This window comes from Saccopteryx leptura, chromosome 12 (assembly GCF_036850995.1).
Source record: "Saccopteryx leptura isolate mSacLep1 chromosome 12, mSacLep1_pri_phased_curated, whole genome shotgun sequence".
Lineage (NCBI taxonomy): Eukaryota > Metazoa > Chordata > Mammalia > Chiroptera > Emballonuridae > Saccopteryx > Saccopteryx leptura.
The window spans coordinates 29,778,369-29,796,219 of record NC_089514.1 but is presented as its reverse complement, the minus strand read 5'-3'; the positions used below and the strand labels follow the sequence as shown (position 1 = coordinate 29,796,219).

Below are 17,851 nucleotides of genomic sequence, written 5' to 3'. Positions count from 1 at the left end.
GGCCTCCATCTTATCAACAAGGCCATCAGTCCATCTAGACCAGGGGTAGTCAACCTTTTTATACCTACTGCCCACTTTTGTATCTCTGTTAGTAGTAAAATTTTCTAACCACCCACCGGTTCCACAGTAATGGTGATTTATAAAGTAGGGAAGTAACTTTACTTTATAAAATTTATAAAGCAGAATTATAGCAAGTTAAAGCATATAATAATAATTACTTACCAAGTACTTTATGTCGGATTTTTGCTAAGTTTGGCAGAATAAATCTTTATAAAACAACTTACTATAGTTAAATCTATCTTTTTATTTATACTTTGGTTGCTCTGCTACCACCCACCATGAAAGCTGGAACGCCCACTAGTGGGCGGTAGGGACCAGGTTGACTACCACTGATCTAGACTATGAAACCTTAAGGGTAATGATAATACTGGTCAATAAACAACTTCTATTTGGGGTTTATCATTCAAAGCAGTTGCCAGAGTCCCCAGACAATAAGAATTATCAGGGATCCATTGGTTTATCTATCCTCTGGCTGCACAACAACCTTACTACCAAAAAAAAAAAAAAAAAAAAAAAATCACAAGGAAACATGGGGCTATTTTTACAGAGCTTCTAGAACTCAGAAGTCACATCTAAACTGGCTGTCACCAGACAGAGTCCTAGTTTGGTTCCTGAAGTCCAGAGTCTGTTGGGTTACAAGCCAGTTCTGGGGTTCTCTGAATGGAAGAACAGTGATACTCCTGCCTCTGTCCTGTTTAAACAGAAGGTTCTCTTATCTCTGTGATCCCATTAATCTCCTGCCTTTTGGCCAATCCCTCTTCTTTACTCCCTCTTTCTGGTAACTCTGTCTGACCACTCAGAAGCACTTAGGTGTGGCTGTGAAGTAAGAGGACATCCGGACTATCTTCCTGTCCTTCAGGAGGAGGAAACTCTAGAAATAATGTTCAAAACTCAAGTCAGAGAGACTTCTCGCTGCAGGAAAACACAGTCATGATCGTCACCAGCCAGGCTGCACCCTTATCAGTTAGGTCCCTGTGGTCATATTTCCTTTTCCCTTTTCTTCTGCCCAATCTCAGGTAAATGTCACTGAATATAAATGAGAGCTGTGCTCACAGAAGGCCTACCTGCCCAGTTAATGACCAGGCAGGTATCTCCACGCTTCCTGACCACCTGGGAGGATGGCTTTCTTTTCTTAAGTCAAGATTCCCACAACCCGTCTCACTGCTTCCTTTCAGTTCCCACTGACTTTTCAAACGAGCATCAGAGCTTCTCGGGAGCATGAACACATTATCCTGACCAACACAGAACATAGTGGGGTTGGTATTTTAAAGTGGTTTTTTTCTTGATAGTCAAATCTTACCACATATTTCAAAAATAAATTTGATAATTTCTTCTTTCTGCAGGAAAAAAAAGGAATATGTATTTATTGTATGACCATAATATGAACACATATTAATCATAAAAGATGTCCTATTGCAATTGGCATTGCATCGTCTGATTTAATCATTCTACTGCAGAAAATAAATAGCACAGAGGTTAAAGGTTGGCTAAAATATATCATAACTAAAAATGTGTTTGAGTTGGGAAATGTAACAGCCCAGACTTTTGGAGTTCAAAGTGTGGCTCCAGCATTTATCGGCTATGTCACCTTGGGCATTAGGTGGCTTAATAGTATCTGTGTGTCAGGGCTGCGGACAGCTTAAACCAGAGAACATGCACACTCTCAGCACAGGCTCTTGCCCCACTAAGGATCTCAACGCGCACCATCCACAGCTGTGCCTTCTATGGTTTCAGTTACCTGTCATGAACTGCCAACAATGTCACTTAGCAGCCATTCTGGTTATCAGATCGACTGTCGTGGTATTGCGGCGCTTGTGTGCAAGTAACCCTTATTTTACTTAATAATGAGCCCAAAGCACAAGAGTAGTGATGCTGGCAGTTCGGAGATGCCAAAGAGAAGCCATAAAGTGCTTCCTTTAAGTGAAAAGGTAATTCTCGACTTAATAAGGAAAAATAAATCCTATGCTGCTGTTGCTATGATCTACAGTGAGAGTGAAATTTCTACCTGTGAAATAGGATATTTTAAGAAGAAAGACCACATTCACATAAGTTTTATTGCAGTATATTTTTATAATTGTTGTATTTTATTAGTAGTTTTATTGTTAGTGTCTTACTATTCCTAATTGATAAGTTAAACTATATCATGGGTATGTATGTATGTATGTATGTATGGGAAAAAACACAGTATATATAGGATACTATCTGTGGTTTCAGGCATCCACGGGGGTCTTGGATCATACTGCCTGTGGTTTAGGAGGGACCACTGGTACTACCTCCAGTGGTATGAACAATGCATGTATTTATTCATTTACATGATTTTGTATTTTTCTGAAGCTGGAAACAGGGAGAGACAGTCAGACAGACTCCCGCATGCGCCGGACCGGACCGGGATCCACCCGGCTTGCCCACCAGGGGCGATGCTCTGCCCACCAGGGGGCGACGCTCTGCCCCTCTGGGGCGTCGCCCCTCCACGCCCAGAGCCACTCTAGAGCCTGGGGCAGAGGCCAAGGAGCCATCCCCAGCACCCGGGCCATCCTCGCTCCAATGGGGCCTTGGCTGCGGGAGGGGAAGAGAGAGACAGAGAGGAAGGAGGGGGAGGGGGTGGAGAAGCAAATGGGCGCTTCTCCTATGTGCCCTGGCCGGGAATCGAACCCGGGTCTCCCGCACGCCAGGCCGACGCTCTACCGCTGAGCCAACTGGCCAGGGCCTCATTTACATGATTTAACGCACATGAGCTAGGCAATCAAGACAGGCACCAGGGCCAAAAGAGACTGTATTCTAGGATGTAGCCCCTCCTCTTTTCTGGACAGCTTCCCAATTTTTCCAGGCCCCTCTCCAGTCTCCTACTATTCTGTCTGTGGCTCTTGTACGGAATGTCCCAGTGTTCCGAGTGCTCCTTCCTGGCCCTGCTGCCCGGGAGCTCCCTGAGAAGGCCCTGCAGGAGGGGGTCCTGTCAGTGCCCCACCCTGAGTAGCACGCTCACAAATAACTGGGATGAGACTGGAGAAAGTAGGAGCCGACTTTTGCCAAAGACAGAAAGCTGACAGGGATGATTAACTAATAGAAGAAAGAAAAGAAGAGCCCAGAAAATTTTGATAGGAAGGAGCAGTGGACCTAATATAAGAAAATAAAATTTAACAGTTGCAAAATTAAAGTTTTAAAGAAAAAATCTACAATGACAGAATTGGGACAATGGTGACATTGCTGGTGACATGACTTAACAGAAGCAGAGATGGGGAATATTCAGGGCATTCTGATTTTTTTTTTTTACTATAAATTAAGTAGAAGTCAATGATACCAAGTGGCTATTTAAAAACAACCCTCAGTATGATATTAATAAAAGTATATAAAATGAGGGGGTCAACAGCTATCTTTTTTAAGGCATTGCTATGCTTTATTCACATTTACCAAGGCATTTAAGAAATCTGAAACTAGGATGTGTCTAGAAAGAGAAAATGTATATATTTATATTGTGTTTCTATAAAAGGGAAATATATTTATTTATATGTGTATGTTTAATTTTGTATAAGTGAAGAAAATACTACATAGCAGCTTTGTAATTATAGTTTTTTATTTAACATTATATCATAATTAATTTCCCATATTATTTGATATTCTAATAATCTTGATGACTGACATCCAGTTCATGGCCATTTTAAGGTTCCTGATGCATTGCCAAACTGCCCTGCGGAAAGTTGTAGTAATGACACCTCTAACTGAGTATATAAGAAAACCTGTTTTATTTTAGAAACCCAATACTGGTTATTATATTATTTTTGGCATTTGATAGAGCAAAGTATCTCATTGTTTTAAATTATACTTATCCAGTTATTAGTGAAGCTAAATTTTATTTTATATGCATGTTTCCAAGTTGTATTCTCTTGTGCATAGTCTTTGTATATCCATGGTCCATTCTTTCTTTCTGTTAGAATATTTGTCTTTTATTTGCTTGTAAGAATAATTTATATATCAATGTTGCATTTTAATTCTTTTCAATGAGCTTTTATGGGATGACCAGGTCTACAATGCTTTAATCACATATGCATATCAATTTTTTTAAATCTCGTATTCTTAATTTTTAAATGACCAGAATAGGTTCCTTCTTCCCATTAAAATTGCTGAATAACTACTTTGGTTATTTGTTGCCAATGATGAAGGTAACACATTTATACCCCTCAAAAGACTCACGGTCTAGTAAGAAGTAGACAAATAAATACTTTTGTAAGGGCTGTGCTATCAGATTGAAGCCAAGGAGCCATGTTGGTCCACAGGGAATTCTAGGGGTGGGGTGAGGTGGGGTTGTGGTCCAGGGAGGTAGACTCTGACCAGGTTGGGGTGGAATGGGAGGAAGGAGGAGGAGCGTTCCAGGCAGGGGACCAAGCATACAGAGCACAGTGCATTACAGTCCTTGAGTAAACTTATGACTCAGGGTATGTAGCAGAAAGACTCGTAGGCGATATGCAAGACAGATGAACTCTAAAAGGTCTTTGTGTCATGTTGAAGAGTGTGCACTTTATCCTGGCCAATGAGAAGACACGTGGCCTTCAGCAGAGAAGAGAACTGGGCACACATTTGTTTAAGAAAAGAGATCACAGCAGCCAATGGAGAGGTTTGAGGTTCCTAAATAGTTCAAAGAAGCCGACACCAGAAAGCAGAGATGGTAGCGACAGATGAAAAGGACTGGCTTGGAGGGACACTGCAGAGGCAGAATGAAAGGACAGTGCAAGGATGAGGAGGAAGGAGTCTAGGAGGAGGAGGAAGGAGGCAAACAAGGGTGCACTGTCTGCGCAATACTCTCTTCCCTGCCACTTTTGGGGAGGAACTGCTGCATATGTAGCTGCTTCATCCACCATAAACATCTGTGTATAGACAGCGGGCTGACTTGTGGTGAGAAAGAACAAAGATGCCCTGGCCAGTTGGCTCAGTGGTAGGTCGTCGGCCTGGCGTGCGGAAGTCCCGGGTTCGATTCCTGGCCAGGGCACACAGGAGAAGTGCCCATCTGCTTCTCCACCCCTCCCCCTCTCCTTCCTCTCTGTCTCTCTCTTCCCCTCCCGCAGCCGAGGCTCCATTGGAGCAAAGATGGCCTGGGCGCTGGGGATGGCTCCTTGGCCTCTGCCCCAGGCGCTAGAGTGGCTCTGGTTGCGACAGGGCAACGCCCCGGAGGGGCAGAGCATCACCCCCTGGTGGGCGTGCCGGGTGGATCCCAGTCGGGTGCATACGGGAGTCTGTCTGTCTCTCCCCGTTTCCAGCTTCAGAAAAAATACAAAAAAAAAAAAAAAGAAAGAACAAAGAGATGAAGGCAGGTGGGCCATAAAAAACATGCAGTTCTGTTTGTTACATGCCCAGCTCCCATCTCTCACCTTCACTACCAGAACTCCCAGCACCCTCTCACCTGGATGTCCCCTGCACAGAACCTAGGATCAGCATCCCCAGACCACGATCCACCAGAAGGACAAAAAGAGGATAAAGAGAAGTTCCCTATTCCTCTGCACTCCAGAAGTTACAGTGCCTTCAAGTCAGAAAGGAAGACTTAGACTTGGCCATACAGATTCTGAAACTTCTCCATCCTGTGGGACTTTAAAGAGTTGGCTGTTTGTTCGCAGTGGCGTAGAGAGATGAGTAGGCAACAGTTGGTAGATGCTTCACAAAGAGTTGAATGAGTGAATTTGTGCATAAAAATACTATGATTGCTGTTCCGGAGCACTTCCTAAAGAAACTAGTTGAGGAAGAAAGATCCCCCATTGTGAAGTCTGAAAGAGCATGTGAAATAAAAAGTCATTTGTTTGTCTGGCTTCTGGTAAGCAGCTCATCTCTTATTATTTCTACCTGAGATCGGAGGGGAAGTCACAGGTCTCCGCCATGAGACCAGGTAAGGGCTGCCAGGTGGTATTTCCGCCCCTCACATTCAGATTCGGTTACCTTGTGCATCTAAGTCAACACTGGGGTTGTTGGCAGTGCTGTCATTTAAATAGCACCTGGAACTCTGCATCAAAAGAAGTCATACTCCTAAAGCTAAACCCTGAACGTAATGATTCTGCAAGCACAGACCCTCACTGAGCCTCTAGGATTGATACTCACTGTAAGGCCTTGGTCTCCTTTTGGTCCTTGTAACCCCTGCTTAGTAGAAGAAGAGTGACAGTCAGTGTAGGTTGGAACTAGTTCATGTATAAATTTACAGTAAGACTTTGGAAATCACTTCTTGCCTGTTTTCCTGGGGACCCGGGCTCCCCAATTTCCCCTTTAGTGCCTTTTTGTCCCGCATCGCCTCGTTCTCCATGCTCTCCCTGCAGAATATAGTGAAAAGGTAAGGTTTTTTAGTTTTGTTTTTTTGGGGGGAGGGGGTTCTTTTTCTTTAAACGAGAGAGAGGTAGTGAGAGAGGGGGAGAGACAGGAAGGGAGAGAGATGAGAAGCATCAACTCGTAGTTGTGGCATTTTAGTTGTTCATTGATTGCTTCTCATATGAGCCTTGACCAGGGGGCTCCAGCCAAACCTGTGACCCCATGCTCAAGCCAGTGACCCTGGGTTTAAGCCAGCGACCATGGGGTCATGTCTATGATCCCACCCTCAAGCTGGTGAACCTGAGTTCAAGCTGGAAAAGATAAATTTAGAGTTTTAATTTTAAAGCCAAATAAGAAAAACTCAAGTTTTATTTATAACTGGTATCTCTTGAAGACCTATAGTTCTTGTTGATACAAATGTACGATAGGAAAAAAAAATCGGGGCATTTTATTTACATCCCCCCACCCAGATACCACAATCTAATTCATCATAAACCAGAGATCTCTAAGTGAAGAGACCTTGAGATATTGTCAGATCAGCTCACTGCCTTCAGGAAGTTCAACTATAATATAATTTTTACACCTGAGTTATCTGGTATATTCTACATGTTATGTTGTAAGGATTTATTCCTTTATCAGTTAGCTTTTAAGAACGAAGGAAATGAAATGTTATAAAGTAAGCATGTGTGTAGTTAGGAAAGGAAATACATAAGGGTTCACTTTCAAATGGATTTTTTCCTTTGTGAGTTTTGTAAGAAGAGGAACAGGTATATGAGAGCTCTTTCAAAGTTCAAGTTAAGCCGTTGAGATCCTAAGCCTGAGCCTCTTTTTAAGGTCCTGGAATACTTACCTTGTTGCCAGGGAAGCCACGGCCTGTTGTGCCCTTTGGCCCTGGAAAGCCTGCAGGTCCTTGCTCCCCCTGTACACAATATGAGAAAGGGATGTTCCTATTAATTTACCAAGATAACTCAGGAAATTTCTTGAGTCAGATATTACTTGTAGTTACAAAATTGCATTATAGCATTATCTAAATTTGGGGTTAGGGGAGAATATGTATGTCAGATGGACTCAGAGTTTTGCCAGGGAAAGTTTAATTGCTGAGTGTGAAGTAGAAATGAAGCAGCTAGTTTATAGGATGTGCCTATTTTCTGTAGTGTAAATACTCCCACCTTGGACTGTTTCAAACTGTGAACAGCATATCAATCAGTTTACAAATAACAATAAGTTGCTATTTCAGTTGTGACACTGATGTCAGTTTTATCATCTTTACATTTTTCTAAATTGTATTATGTGTTAAAAGCATGCATTATCTTAATAATGGACAAAAAGAGGATATAATAATAGCTTTTCACTTAAGAAGGAGTTGTTTATTCAATTCACCATATATTGTTAATTCCATCCCTGATGATTTATAACAACATGAATCTATATATTTATCTAAATTTAGTAACCCCTTAACTCTAAAAACAAAAATGTTTTCATTCCAGGACATGCTTTTAACTGGACCCAGCATTTCTTAACATTATCTCTTGCTACCCTACCCCAGTCACTCAAACCACCTAAGTTGAAAGCATTTTCATGATGCTGATAAGGAAACAGGAATAATCATTAATGAGTATACACAGTTACAGTTACAGTACTGACGCTGCTTGAATCCTATAATGCAACCCCCACTTCACTCTCATTATTATCAATGAGTCTGTGGCAGAGGTTTGAGGGACCATGGGTTCTGGGGTCTGATTTGCTTGCTAACCTTCAGCATCATTCTCAAAGGTATCGCACTAGAATCACTGGTATGATTAATAAAAAGACCTACTAAATGAGACTCGAGAATGGGGTAGGGGCCAAATATGCATTTTGTTATAGGCTTGCAAAGGCTTAAGAGCCACTACTGCTGATGGCAGGATAGGCGTTAGGTAGTCACTCTTGGAAAGGGCTACAGGGGTTTACTTCAAGACCATTAGGATGACATTGGTTAATAAAATTATATAGGTTTCAAGTGTACAGTTCTATAACACATCATCTGTATATTGTGTGTTCACCACTCAAAGTCAAGTCTCCTTCCATCACCTTTTAGCCCTGCTGCGCCCTCTTCTCCCTCTCCCAAACCCTTTCCCTCTGGTGATCACCACACTGTTGGAGATCATTGTAACTTTGAGTATCAGCATTCCTGGGACCCCTTCTCTAGCTCATGCATGAGCTTTCAAACTTTGTGTGTGTGTGTGTGTGTGTGGCAAAGATAGAGAGTCAGAGCGAGGGACAGATAGTGACAGACAGGAAGGGAGAGAGATGGGAAGCATCAATTCTTCGTTGCCACATCTTAGTTGCTCACTGATTGCCTTCTCATATGTACCTTGACCAGGGGGCTCCAGCAGAGTGAGTGACCCCTTGGTCAAGTCAGCAACCTTTGAGCTCAAGTTAGGGACCATGGGGTACGTCTATGATCCCATGCTCAAGCCAGCAACCCTGCGCTCAAGCTGGTGAGCCTGCGCTCAAGCCAGTGACCTCAGGGTTTCGAACCTGAGTCATCTGCATCCCAGTCCAAAGCTCTTTCCACAGCACCATCACTTGGTCAGGCAAGCTTTCAAGCTTTTTAAAGTCAATAAACTCCTTTCTTTTTAAAAGTGTTATAATGAAATATTTTAGACACACACAATTTATGGGGGGAAAGACAAACCTTCACCTATATACCACCATATTGAAAAATGAAATAGTACGGATACTATTGAAACCCCATGTACCAAATGCCATTTCCCAAAGGAGAGAAGAACCCTCTCTCTGAAACTGATAAGCATTACTCATATCCATGTTTTTATACCTTAGCTACATATATATATAGATTCTAAAACAATGTGCAATATTATCTTTAATATTCTAAATTCAAATAAGTGATATTTATGCATCCAATTTTTATTTTATTTTATTTTATTTTATTTATTTTATTTTATTTATTTATTTTAGAAGGGAGAGAGAAAGAGAGAAGGGAGGAGGAGCAGGAAGCATCAACTCCCATATGTGCCCTGACTAGGCAAGCCCAGGGTTTCGAACCGGCGACCTCAGCATTTCCAGGTCGACGCTTTATCCACTGCACCGCCACAGGTCAGGCCCCAATTTTTATTTTACATTGCAATGTTATTTGAAATTTATCTGTGAACATACATGTGGTTCTAGTTCGTTAATTTTCTCTGCTGTACAGTGTTCCATTAAATAACTAGACGACAATTGATCCATTATCCTAGTGATGGACATTTAGGTTGTTTCCAACATTTCCCTATTATAAACAATGCTTCAATGAATATATATACATACATATATTTGCACACATCCCTAGGAGAGGATCCTTTTATTAAAATAAATCTTACATAGGAGAGCGCAAAATAAAATGAATACAAGTGGAGAATCTCTTGTTGAAGTGACGTGCTCAATTCTTCTTGCACCCATCACTAGCCCCTCTCAGCAGGTTGGCTTGGCTGAACGCTTGGGTTCTTTTTATCTCTACCAGCTTGGTTTTTTTCAAATTAATGTAAAGTGTGAAGTTACAGCTGTACCTCCTCAATCTAATTCTAGAAGACTCAGAACAGGTTCCTTACAATGGTCAAGTATCTGAGAACTCATTGGCCGAATGTCCTTTCTCATACTGGTAAACCCCAAGCCAAGCCCAATGCCTCAACACAGAGGGGCACAGTGAAAGTTTTTTTTTTTTTTTTTTTTTTTTTTTTTTTTTTTTTTTTCTGAAGCTGGAAACGGGGAGAGACAGTCAGACAGACTCCCGCATGCGCCCGACCGGGATCCACCCGGCACGCCCACCAGGGCAACGCTCTGCCCACCAGGGGGCGATGCTCTGCTCCTCCGGGGCGTCGCTCTGCTGCGACCAGAGCCACTCTAGCACCTGGGGCAGAGGCCAAGGAGCCATCCCCAGCGCCCGGGGCATCTTTGCTCCAATGGAGCCTTGGCTGCGGGAGGGGAAGAGAGAGACAGAGAGGAAGGAGGGGGGGGTTGGGGGGTGGAGAAGCAAATGGGCGCTTCTCCTATGTGCCCTGGCCGGGAATCGAACCTGGGTCCCCCACACGCCAGGCCGACGCTCTACCGCTGAGCCAACCGGCCAGGGCCGTGGCACAGTGAAAGTTTGTGCAGTATTGTGCACGATGTCCCAGGCCTATCCAAGGAGACTCACCCCCGAAGAAGGACTGCTCCCTCTCTTAGATGCTTAGTTAGTTAGTGCACGGATGTCCCAGGCCTATCCAAGGAGACTCACCCCTGAAGAAGGACTGCTCCCTCTCTTAGATGCTTAGTTAGTGCACGGATGTCCCAGGCCTATCCAAGGAGACTCACCCCTGAAGAAGGACTGCTCCCTCTCTTAGATGCTTAGTTAGTTAGTGCACGGATGTCCCAGGCCTATCCAAGGAGACTCACCCCTGAGGAAGGAGTGCTCCCTCTCTTAGATGCTTAGTTAGTGCACGGATGTCCCAGGCCTATCCAAGGAGACTCACCCCTGAGGAAGGAGTGCTCCCTCTCTTAGATGCTTAGTTAGTTAGTGCACGGATGTCCCAGGCCTATCCAAGGAGACTCACCCCTGAAGAAGGACTGCTCCCTCTCTTAGATGCTTAGTTAGTTAGAGTAGACAGGCAGTGATCCTGGGTCTTCTTTATTCAGCTTACAGTCAAGAGAGAACAGTCATTTTCCCCAGCAAACCTGGTGGTATGGGGAGCCCCAGAACACTGGACAAGGGGGATTGGTACCAGATAAGTGAACCCCAAATAGTTAGCTAACACTCAGATTCCGAGCTGAAGACATAGGCAGAAGAAAGGTTGCTCTGCTAACACAGGTGTAATGAAAAGGGACAGTCAGGAGTGCCTGGATAACAGAGCCCAACCTCATTACAACTACTGAGAAACAGGCGCCGAGTCCGTCTGCAGCCTCTTCTTAAGTCTGAAGGATAGAAAGGTCTGTCTGCATACAGACCAGGTGGCCAGCCTACAGTGATGGGAAGGACAGTGGAAAAATACCCAGGAGTCTCCCATTCTCTGTTCTAATTAAAGAAAATTTTAAAAAGCAAAACAAAAATATAAGAAAGATAGCCTCTTCAGAAAGACACAACAGTAAATGATACTTGAGCATAACTTAATCTTCTCAGGGTTGTTTTGTTTTGTGGAAGTGACTGAGAGTGTCTTCATTTAACCATGTATCTGCTTAAAAGGTAGTTTGAGGTTGTCAAAGAGACACATGAGGCCACTGGTTGAGGGGTTAAGAGGGTTCCTAGCCAAGTGTAAGGGAGATGAAGAGTTCACGGGAGAACCCTAAAAGGAAATCTATGGTTGGCTTTGTCCAGTGGTGGGGTTCAAATAATTTAATAACCAGTTCTCTGCCCTAATGACCATTTTAAGTATAAAAAAATATATGGTCCTGGCCGGTTGGCTCAGCGGTAGAGCGTCGGCCTGGCGTGCGGGGGACCCGGGTTCGGTTCCCGGCCAGGGCACATAGGAGAAGCGCCCATCTGCTTCTCCACCCCACCCCCCTCCTTCCTCTCCTTCCTCTCTGTCTCTCTCTTCCCCTCCCGCAGCCAAGGCTCCATTGGAGCAAAGATGGCCCGGGCACTGGGGATGGCTCCTTGGCCTCTGCCCCAGGCGCTAGAGTGGCTCTGGTCGTAGCAGAGCGACGACCCGGAGGGGCAGAGCATCGCCCCTGGTGGGCAGAGCGTCGCCCCTGGTGGGCGTGCCGGGTGGATCCCGGTCGGGCGCATGCGGGAGTCTGTCTGACTGTCTCTCCCCGTTTCCAGCTTAAAAAATAAAATAAAAATAAATATATATATATATACCGAAAGGTAGTTTATTATTTCATGCATTTAATACTTAAATAAGGACAATAAAAGAGGTACACACAACTAGATTATGAGTTTTAAAATATTAATGAAAAATATTAAAGAATACCTGACCAAAACAATAAAACTGTTATTTAAGATAGATATTTCCATATTGCTTCTTTTTTTTTTCTTTTCCCTGAAGCTGGAAACGGGGAGAGACAGTCAGACAGACTCCGGCATGCGCCCGACCAGGATCCACCCGGCACGCCCACCAGTGGCGATGCTCTGTCCATCAGGGGGCGATGCTCTGCCCCTGGGGGGGGGTCGCTCTGCCGAGACCAGAGCCACTCTAGCGCCTGGGGCAGAGGCCAAGGAGCCATCCCCAGCACCCGGGCCATCTTTGCTCCAATGGAGCCTTGGCTGCGGGAGGGGAAGAGAGAGACAGAGAGGAAGGAGGGGGTGGGGGTAGAGAAGCAAATGGGCGCTTCTCCTATGTGCCCTGGCCGGGAATCGAACCAGGGTCCCCCGCACGCCAGGCCAACACTCTACCGCTGAGCCAACCGGCCAGGGCTCCATATTGCTTCTTGATTGGCATCCTCACTTGCAACTTTTTTCACCTATGGATGGAATGAACATTATTATGATGCTTAGAATACGCTATTGCACAGATGAACATTAAAAAAGAGCAAGGAATGTAAATTTGTGATTTCCACATAGGGCGGCTGCCCAGGCGCCCACCTTAAAGAGAACCCTGATTACAAGTGCCATGTGAACAACCGATTTGCTGAGCTAAGCAAAAAATTAGGTATCGGTTCTGCCAAACTGGTACAAACTGGCTGAATCCCACCACCGGCTTTGTCCCAACCCCAAAGGACAGAACAGCATTACAGACAAAGGCACTGGGATTGTGGTGTGATGGTGAATTATCACTTGCAATTAAATATTTAGACAAAGTAGGTCCAGAAAGGACTCAATACTTTTCGACAATTATTCAGAATAATTATTTCTTTTACAAAAACCTTTCAGCTTCCCATAGCAGCCAATATAGAAACTGTTCAATAAACGTTTATGCCTAACTAGCTGCTTTTAGGAAATGACACAATTTCCTAACAGAATTAAAAGCTGCTGTGACTTCATTGCCATGACCTGAGGGAAAAGCCTGAGTAGCCAATTATCATGTTAGGATCAGCTCCATGTTCAGGAATTTATTTTGCATTATTTCATAATACAGACATTTTATATGTACTGGTTAACAATAGCTATTCTAGGCCTCTGGGTTTCCCTATAATAAAGGCATTTTTCTCCTTTTTAATCATCAGTTTCCCTTCAAAATATTTAAAGGCTTTCTGTAATTTTCAGAGTAGACTATCTGGCTAAAAGCCTTTAACAATTAAGTCCATGCCTTAGCCTCACCGAGGTGAATGCTATCCAATCAGATTGTTTTTTCCTTACAAGTGTCAGGAAAATGATATACAACAATTTCAGCATAGGTCAGAAGCAACTGCAGGAAAGAACCTGTCCTTCTGAAGGTATAATTAAATCTAAATGTCAAAGCCAGTTTCTTAACCACTATGTCTTATTCTTGGAACTGTCCTGTTAAAGATGTGATCCTTTTAATTTTTCATATGATTGCTTGTTCTCTGAGAGAGAACTTTCTAAGGGCAATGCACAATTACCTGAATAATTTAATAGTTTTTTTTTTTCATTCCTGATATGTCAGGAAACACCAGTTTTTCTTACCAAATGTTTTCTCAATAAGGTACAATTTATAGATTATCAAAAACTACAAAATAGATGTTTTATACTTCAGATATAAAAAACCAGAAAAAGGCTGCTTTCATTCTTAAAACAACAACAAAAAATGCTAACTAATCTATGAAATCACAACCTGCATTGAATCCATCATGGAGCGATGGTCGCGAGGCCACCAACTAACCCAAAACCCAAGGAGAGATAGGACAGCAGTCAGAGACGCCAGATGTCCTGCAAGCTGATGAGAAGAATTCCACTGACATTTTAAACAAATTGCTGAAGGCCGAGTGTGGCTAGTGTGAGAGGATGAAGCCCCTGGGGACTTCGGGCACAAGGGAAACTCATGTCTACTCACAGGCTTTTCTCTGGGGACCTCACCAAGGCTCAGGGGCCAGACTGACTGGAGACGGCACGGACGTGCTCCCTCGTGGCGCCCACCCAGGGGAAGGCAGCAGCAGCCCTCCAGGGAAGGGCACAAAGCCCTCTGTGGCACAAAAGTCTGAAACTGATGGGGTAAGTGCGGCCAACGCTGTCACTGTAGGGCACAGATGACAGCTCATGGCACCTGGGAGAAGGAAGTGGAACAAAGCCTGCAGAAATGCATGCTGGGCCCAGACCTATAGGGATACGTATTCCTTGGGGAGGGTCAGGAAACCATCGTCAGTCCAGACCTGTAGGGGCCTCTTATGCATTTGCTAGAACACGTAGAACTGTATGTACTTAAAAGGGTGCATTTTTCTGTATTTAATCCTTTACTAAAAAAAAAAATGAAAAAAAATTTTAATGAAAAACAGTTAACAGAACACTTGGTAAACCCAGTAAGACCTGTAGATTAAATAGTAGTCTCTCACCCTGGCCGGTTGGCTCAGCGGTAGAGCGTCGGCCTAGCGTGCGGAGGACCCAGGTTCGATTCCCGGCCAGGGCACACAGGAGAAGCGCCCATTTGCTTCTCCACCCATCCGCCACGCTTTCCTCTCTGTCTCTCTCTTCCCCTCCCGCAGCCAAGGCTCCATTGGAGCAAAGATGGCCCGGGCGCTGGGGATGGCTCTGTGGCCTCTGCCTCAGGCACTAGAGTGGCTCTGGTCGCAACATGGCGACGCCCAGGATGGGCAGAGCATCACCCCCTGGTGGGCAGAGTGTCACCCCATGGTGGGCGTGCCAGGTGGATCCCGGTCGGGTGCATGCGGGAGTCTGTCTGACTGTCTCTCCCTGTTTCCAGCTTCAGAAAAATGAAAAAAAAAAAAATAGTAGTCTCTCACCTGACCAGACAGTGGTGCAGTGGATAGAGCATTGACCTGGGACTCTGAGGACCCAGGTTCAAAACCTAGAGGTCTCCAACCTGAGGGCAGGCTCCCCTGCTTGAGTGCAGGGTCACCGGTTTGAGCATGGGGAGCATGGGATTGTAGAATGGCCCCATGGTCACTGGCTTGAGTCTAAAAGGTCACTGGCTTGAGCAAAGGGTCACTCACTCTGCTGTAGCCCCCCGGTCAAGGCATGTATGGGAAGCAATCAATGAACAACTAAGGTGCTGCAACTATGAGTTGATGCTTCTCATCTCTCCTCCTCCCTGTCTGTCTGTCCCTGTCTGGCCCTCTCTCTGTCTCTCTCTATCACACACTAGTAATAATAATAATAGTCCATCAATACAGTCACATGCCACTAAATGATGTTTCAGTAACAACGGAGCTTGTATACAGTGTTGGGGTGGTGGTCCCTTACAATACTAATGGGGATGAATTTCCTGTAAGGAATGAAAGGATATATGGTTCCGGAGGAATCTTTTTCTCTGTTGGGAGCAGTATCTGTGGGGTTGGGAATAGATTCCCTCTCACCCATAGCGCTTTAGATCTGAGTGCACAGATTAGAGCCCAAGCAGTCAGCCACTGACCTGCTTCAGCACGAGGAGCCTGTGCCCCCGGTGCTGCCTAGTCAGAGGGTGCCGCGGCCTCCCCGATCTCGCCTGATGTACATTGCTGTAAAAGCTTGTACAGGAGTACGAGGACACAGGTCCACAGGAGCTGCCTTCACACAATCAGGTACCACTGCCACTGTAGTCAAAGCTCTCTGTGGTCGTGTGGAGCCAGCCTGTCCTGTTCTTGGGAAATAGTTTCAGGTTGTAATGATGTAAAGCATTCATAAATTTTATTTCATCCATCAATTCAATGCCAGAGAGAGCCCTCTGTCCTAAATAGGGCAGTGGAACCAAACACAAATTTCCTACGTCAAAATATCGAGTCCTCAGTTCCACACCCTTTTCTTTGTGAACACCACAGAGTTCCTTAATCTGACCGCTGCTCCAACATGTCCGATAGAGCTGTAGCATTTTTTAAATCTTTTATACTGTATTATACTGTATACGTTTCTATGTTTAGATGTTTAGAGACACAAATGCTTACCATTGTTACAATTACCTACAGTATTCAGCGCAGTCACATGCTGTACAGGCTTGTAGTCTTGGAGCAATAGGCTATCCCACATAGCTTAGGTGTGTAGTAAGCTCTACCATCTAGGTTTGTGTAAGTGCAGTCTATGGCTCTCACAGTGAGATAATCACCTCATGATGCATTTCTCAGAACACAGCCCCATCGTGAAGCAACACATGACCGTGATCATTTTCTGATGTTTCTAATTTTACTGTATTATATAAGAGAATGTGCTTGTTTATAGGAAAAATACTAAAGTATATAGGGGTAAAGGGATAGAGTATCTGCAACTGAATCTCAGGAGCTTCAGAAAAATAATGTGTGTATATACACAAGCACACAGGGTTTGAAGAGGCAAATGAGGTCTGTTAACATTTAGGAAATCTGGGTAAAGGGTGTATGGGAATTAATTCTTTGTATTATCTTTGCAACTTTTTTGTAAGTCTGAAATTATTTCAAAATAAAAGTTACAATTAATATATAAAATGAATAAAGGACTAAATGCACTGAATGGTTGCAGAAGGATGTCATCTACCAAGGCTGGAAGAGCTAAAGCGCGCGCACACACAGGTACCTGCCAAGTTTGGGAGCCCGTAGGCTTACAGAACACCGGGAGCCAGAGCTAGGACACAGTTGTGGCTTTCTCCCTATCCAGGGACAACTTTTGCTTTTTGAATTCAGGAGGCCTCCAAGCTTACTAGAGACCTGTTTCTCCAGGATTTGGGCTCATTTCAACTTCCGCCTTTTCCACCAGCAGTAGTATTGTCCCAGCTGGACACAGCCAGTTTATCAGCCTGAGGTTGGTTATTTCTCACCACGCTGTGACTTTATCTGCTACCTGTTTGAGTTAATAATCCCTCTGAAGTTGTATCGTAGATAACAGTAGAGAGAACTGTTGAAAACATAAGGATAACCCATTTCACATTTACAGAAGAGGACTAGGAAGTCCACTATCAGAGAAAAATTTTGTAATGTCTTAGCATTTCAGCACTTGTCCATTGTCTCAGATTAAAATATGGATGTAAAAAAAGAATTATGGTACCTAAATGGGGTTTTGGCCCAAACTCAGGTTCACTTCAGTGAAAACTCTTCACCATTTAATGTTTTATCTTTACACTCTTTTCCTTTTACTGTGGAGCTGCTTTTCCCCTTATCGCTATTCTTTTCTTGCTATAAGATAAAGGGCTAAAGTCAAAATTAGGGAAGATATCTCCAGTATTTCCAGCTCAACCAGAAACTTGGCTTTCTTCTGTCGAGATGTGTGGTCCTGTCTGAGAAGAAGCCCATCTCATCATTCTGTTGTGGCCCCAAAACATCCTAGAATAAATCAATTTATCATTCTTCTGCCTCTCTGCTTGTTTGTCTTTCATTGTTTCCGATGGAGATTAGAGTATTGCTAATTAGGAACCAGGGGAATTGTAGGTTGTGAGAGGGGAGAGAGAGTAAAAGGTTATTCAAGCCGCCTTCTGCCAGCCTGAGGAATGAAGCCAGTATTGTATTAAGATGTTGGTTTAGTGCAGGGGTCCCCAAACTATGG

The 17,851-nt window shown here is 44.1% G+C and overlaps 1 protein-coding gene across 1 annotated transcript in view; it reads right to left on the bottom strand.

Annotated features, from left to right (window-relative positions):
* COL28A1 (collagen type XXVIII alpha 1 chain) overlaps positions 1-17,851 on the bottom strand; it is a 169,901-nt gene that overhangs the window by 19,015 nt on the left and 133,035 nt on the right. Inside the window, exons 28-31 of the mRNA XM_066353840.1 lie at positions 7,190-7,258; positions 6,264-6,344; positions 6,139-6,174; positions 1,361-1,397 (exon numbers count right to left, since the gene is read on the bottom strand). Of these exons, the coding sequence (XP_066209937.1) occupies positions 1,361-1,397; positions 6,139-6,174; positions 6,264-6,344; positions 7,190-7,258 (223 nt within the window). The remainder of the gene's footprint in view (positions 1-1,360; positions 1,398-6,138; positions 6,175-6,263; positions 6,345-7,189; positions 7,259-17,851) is intronic.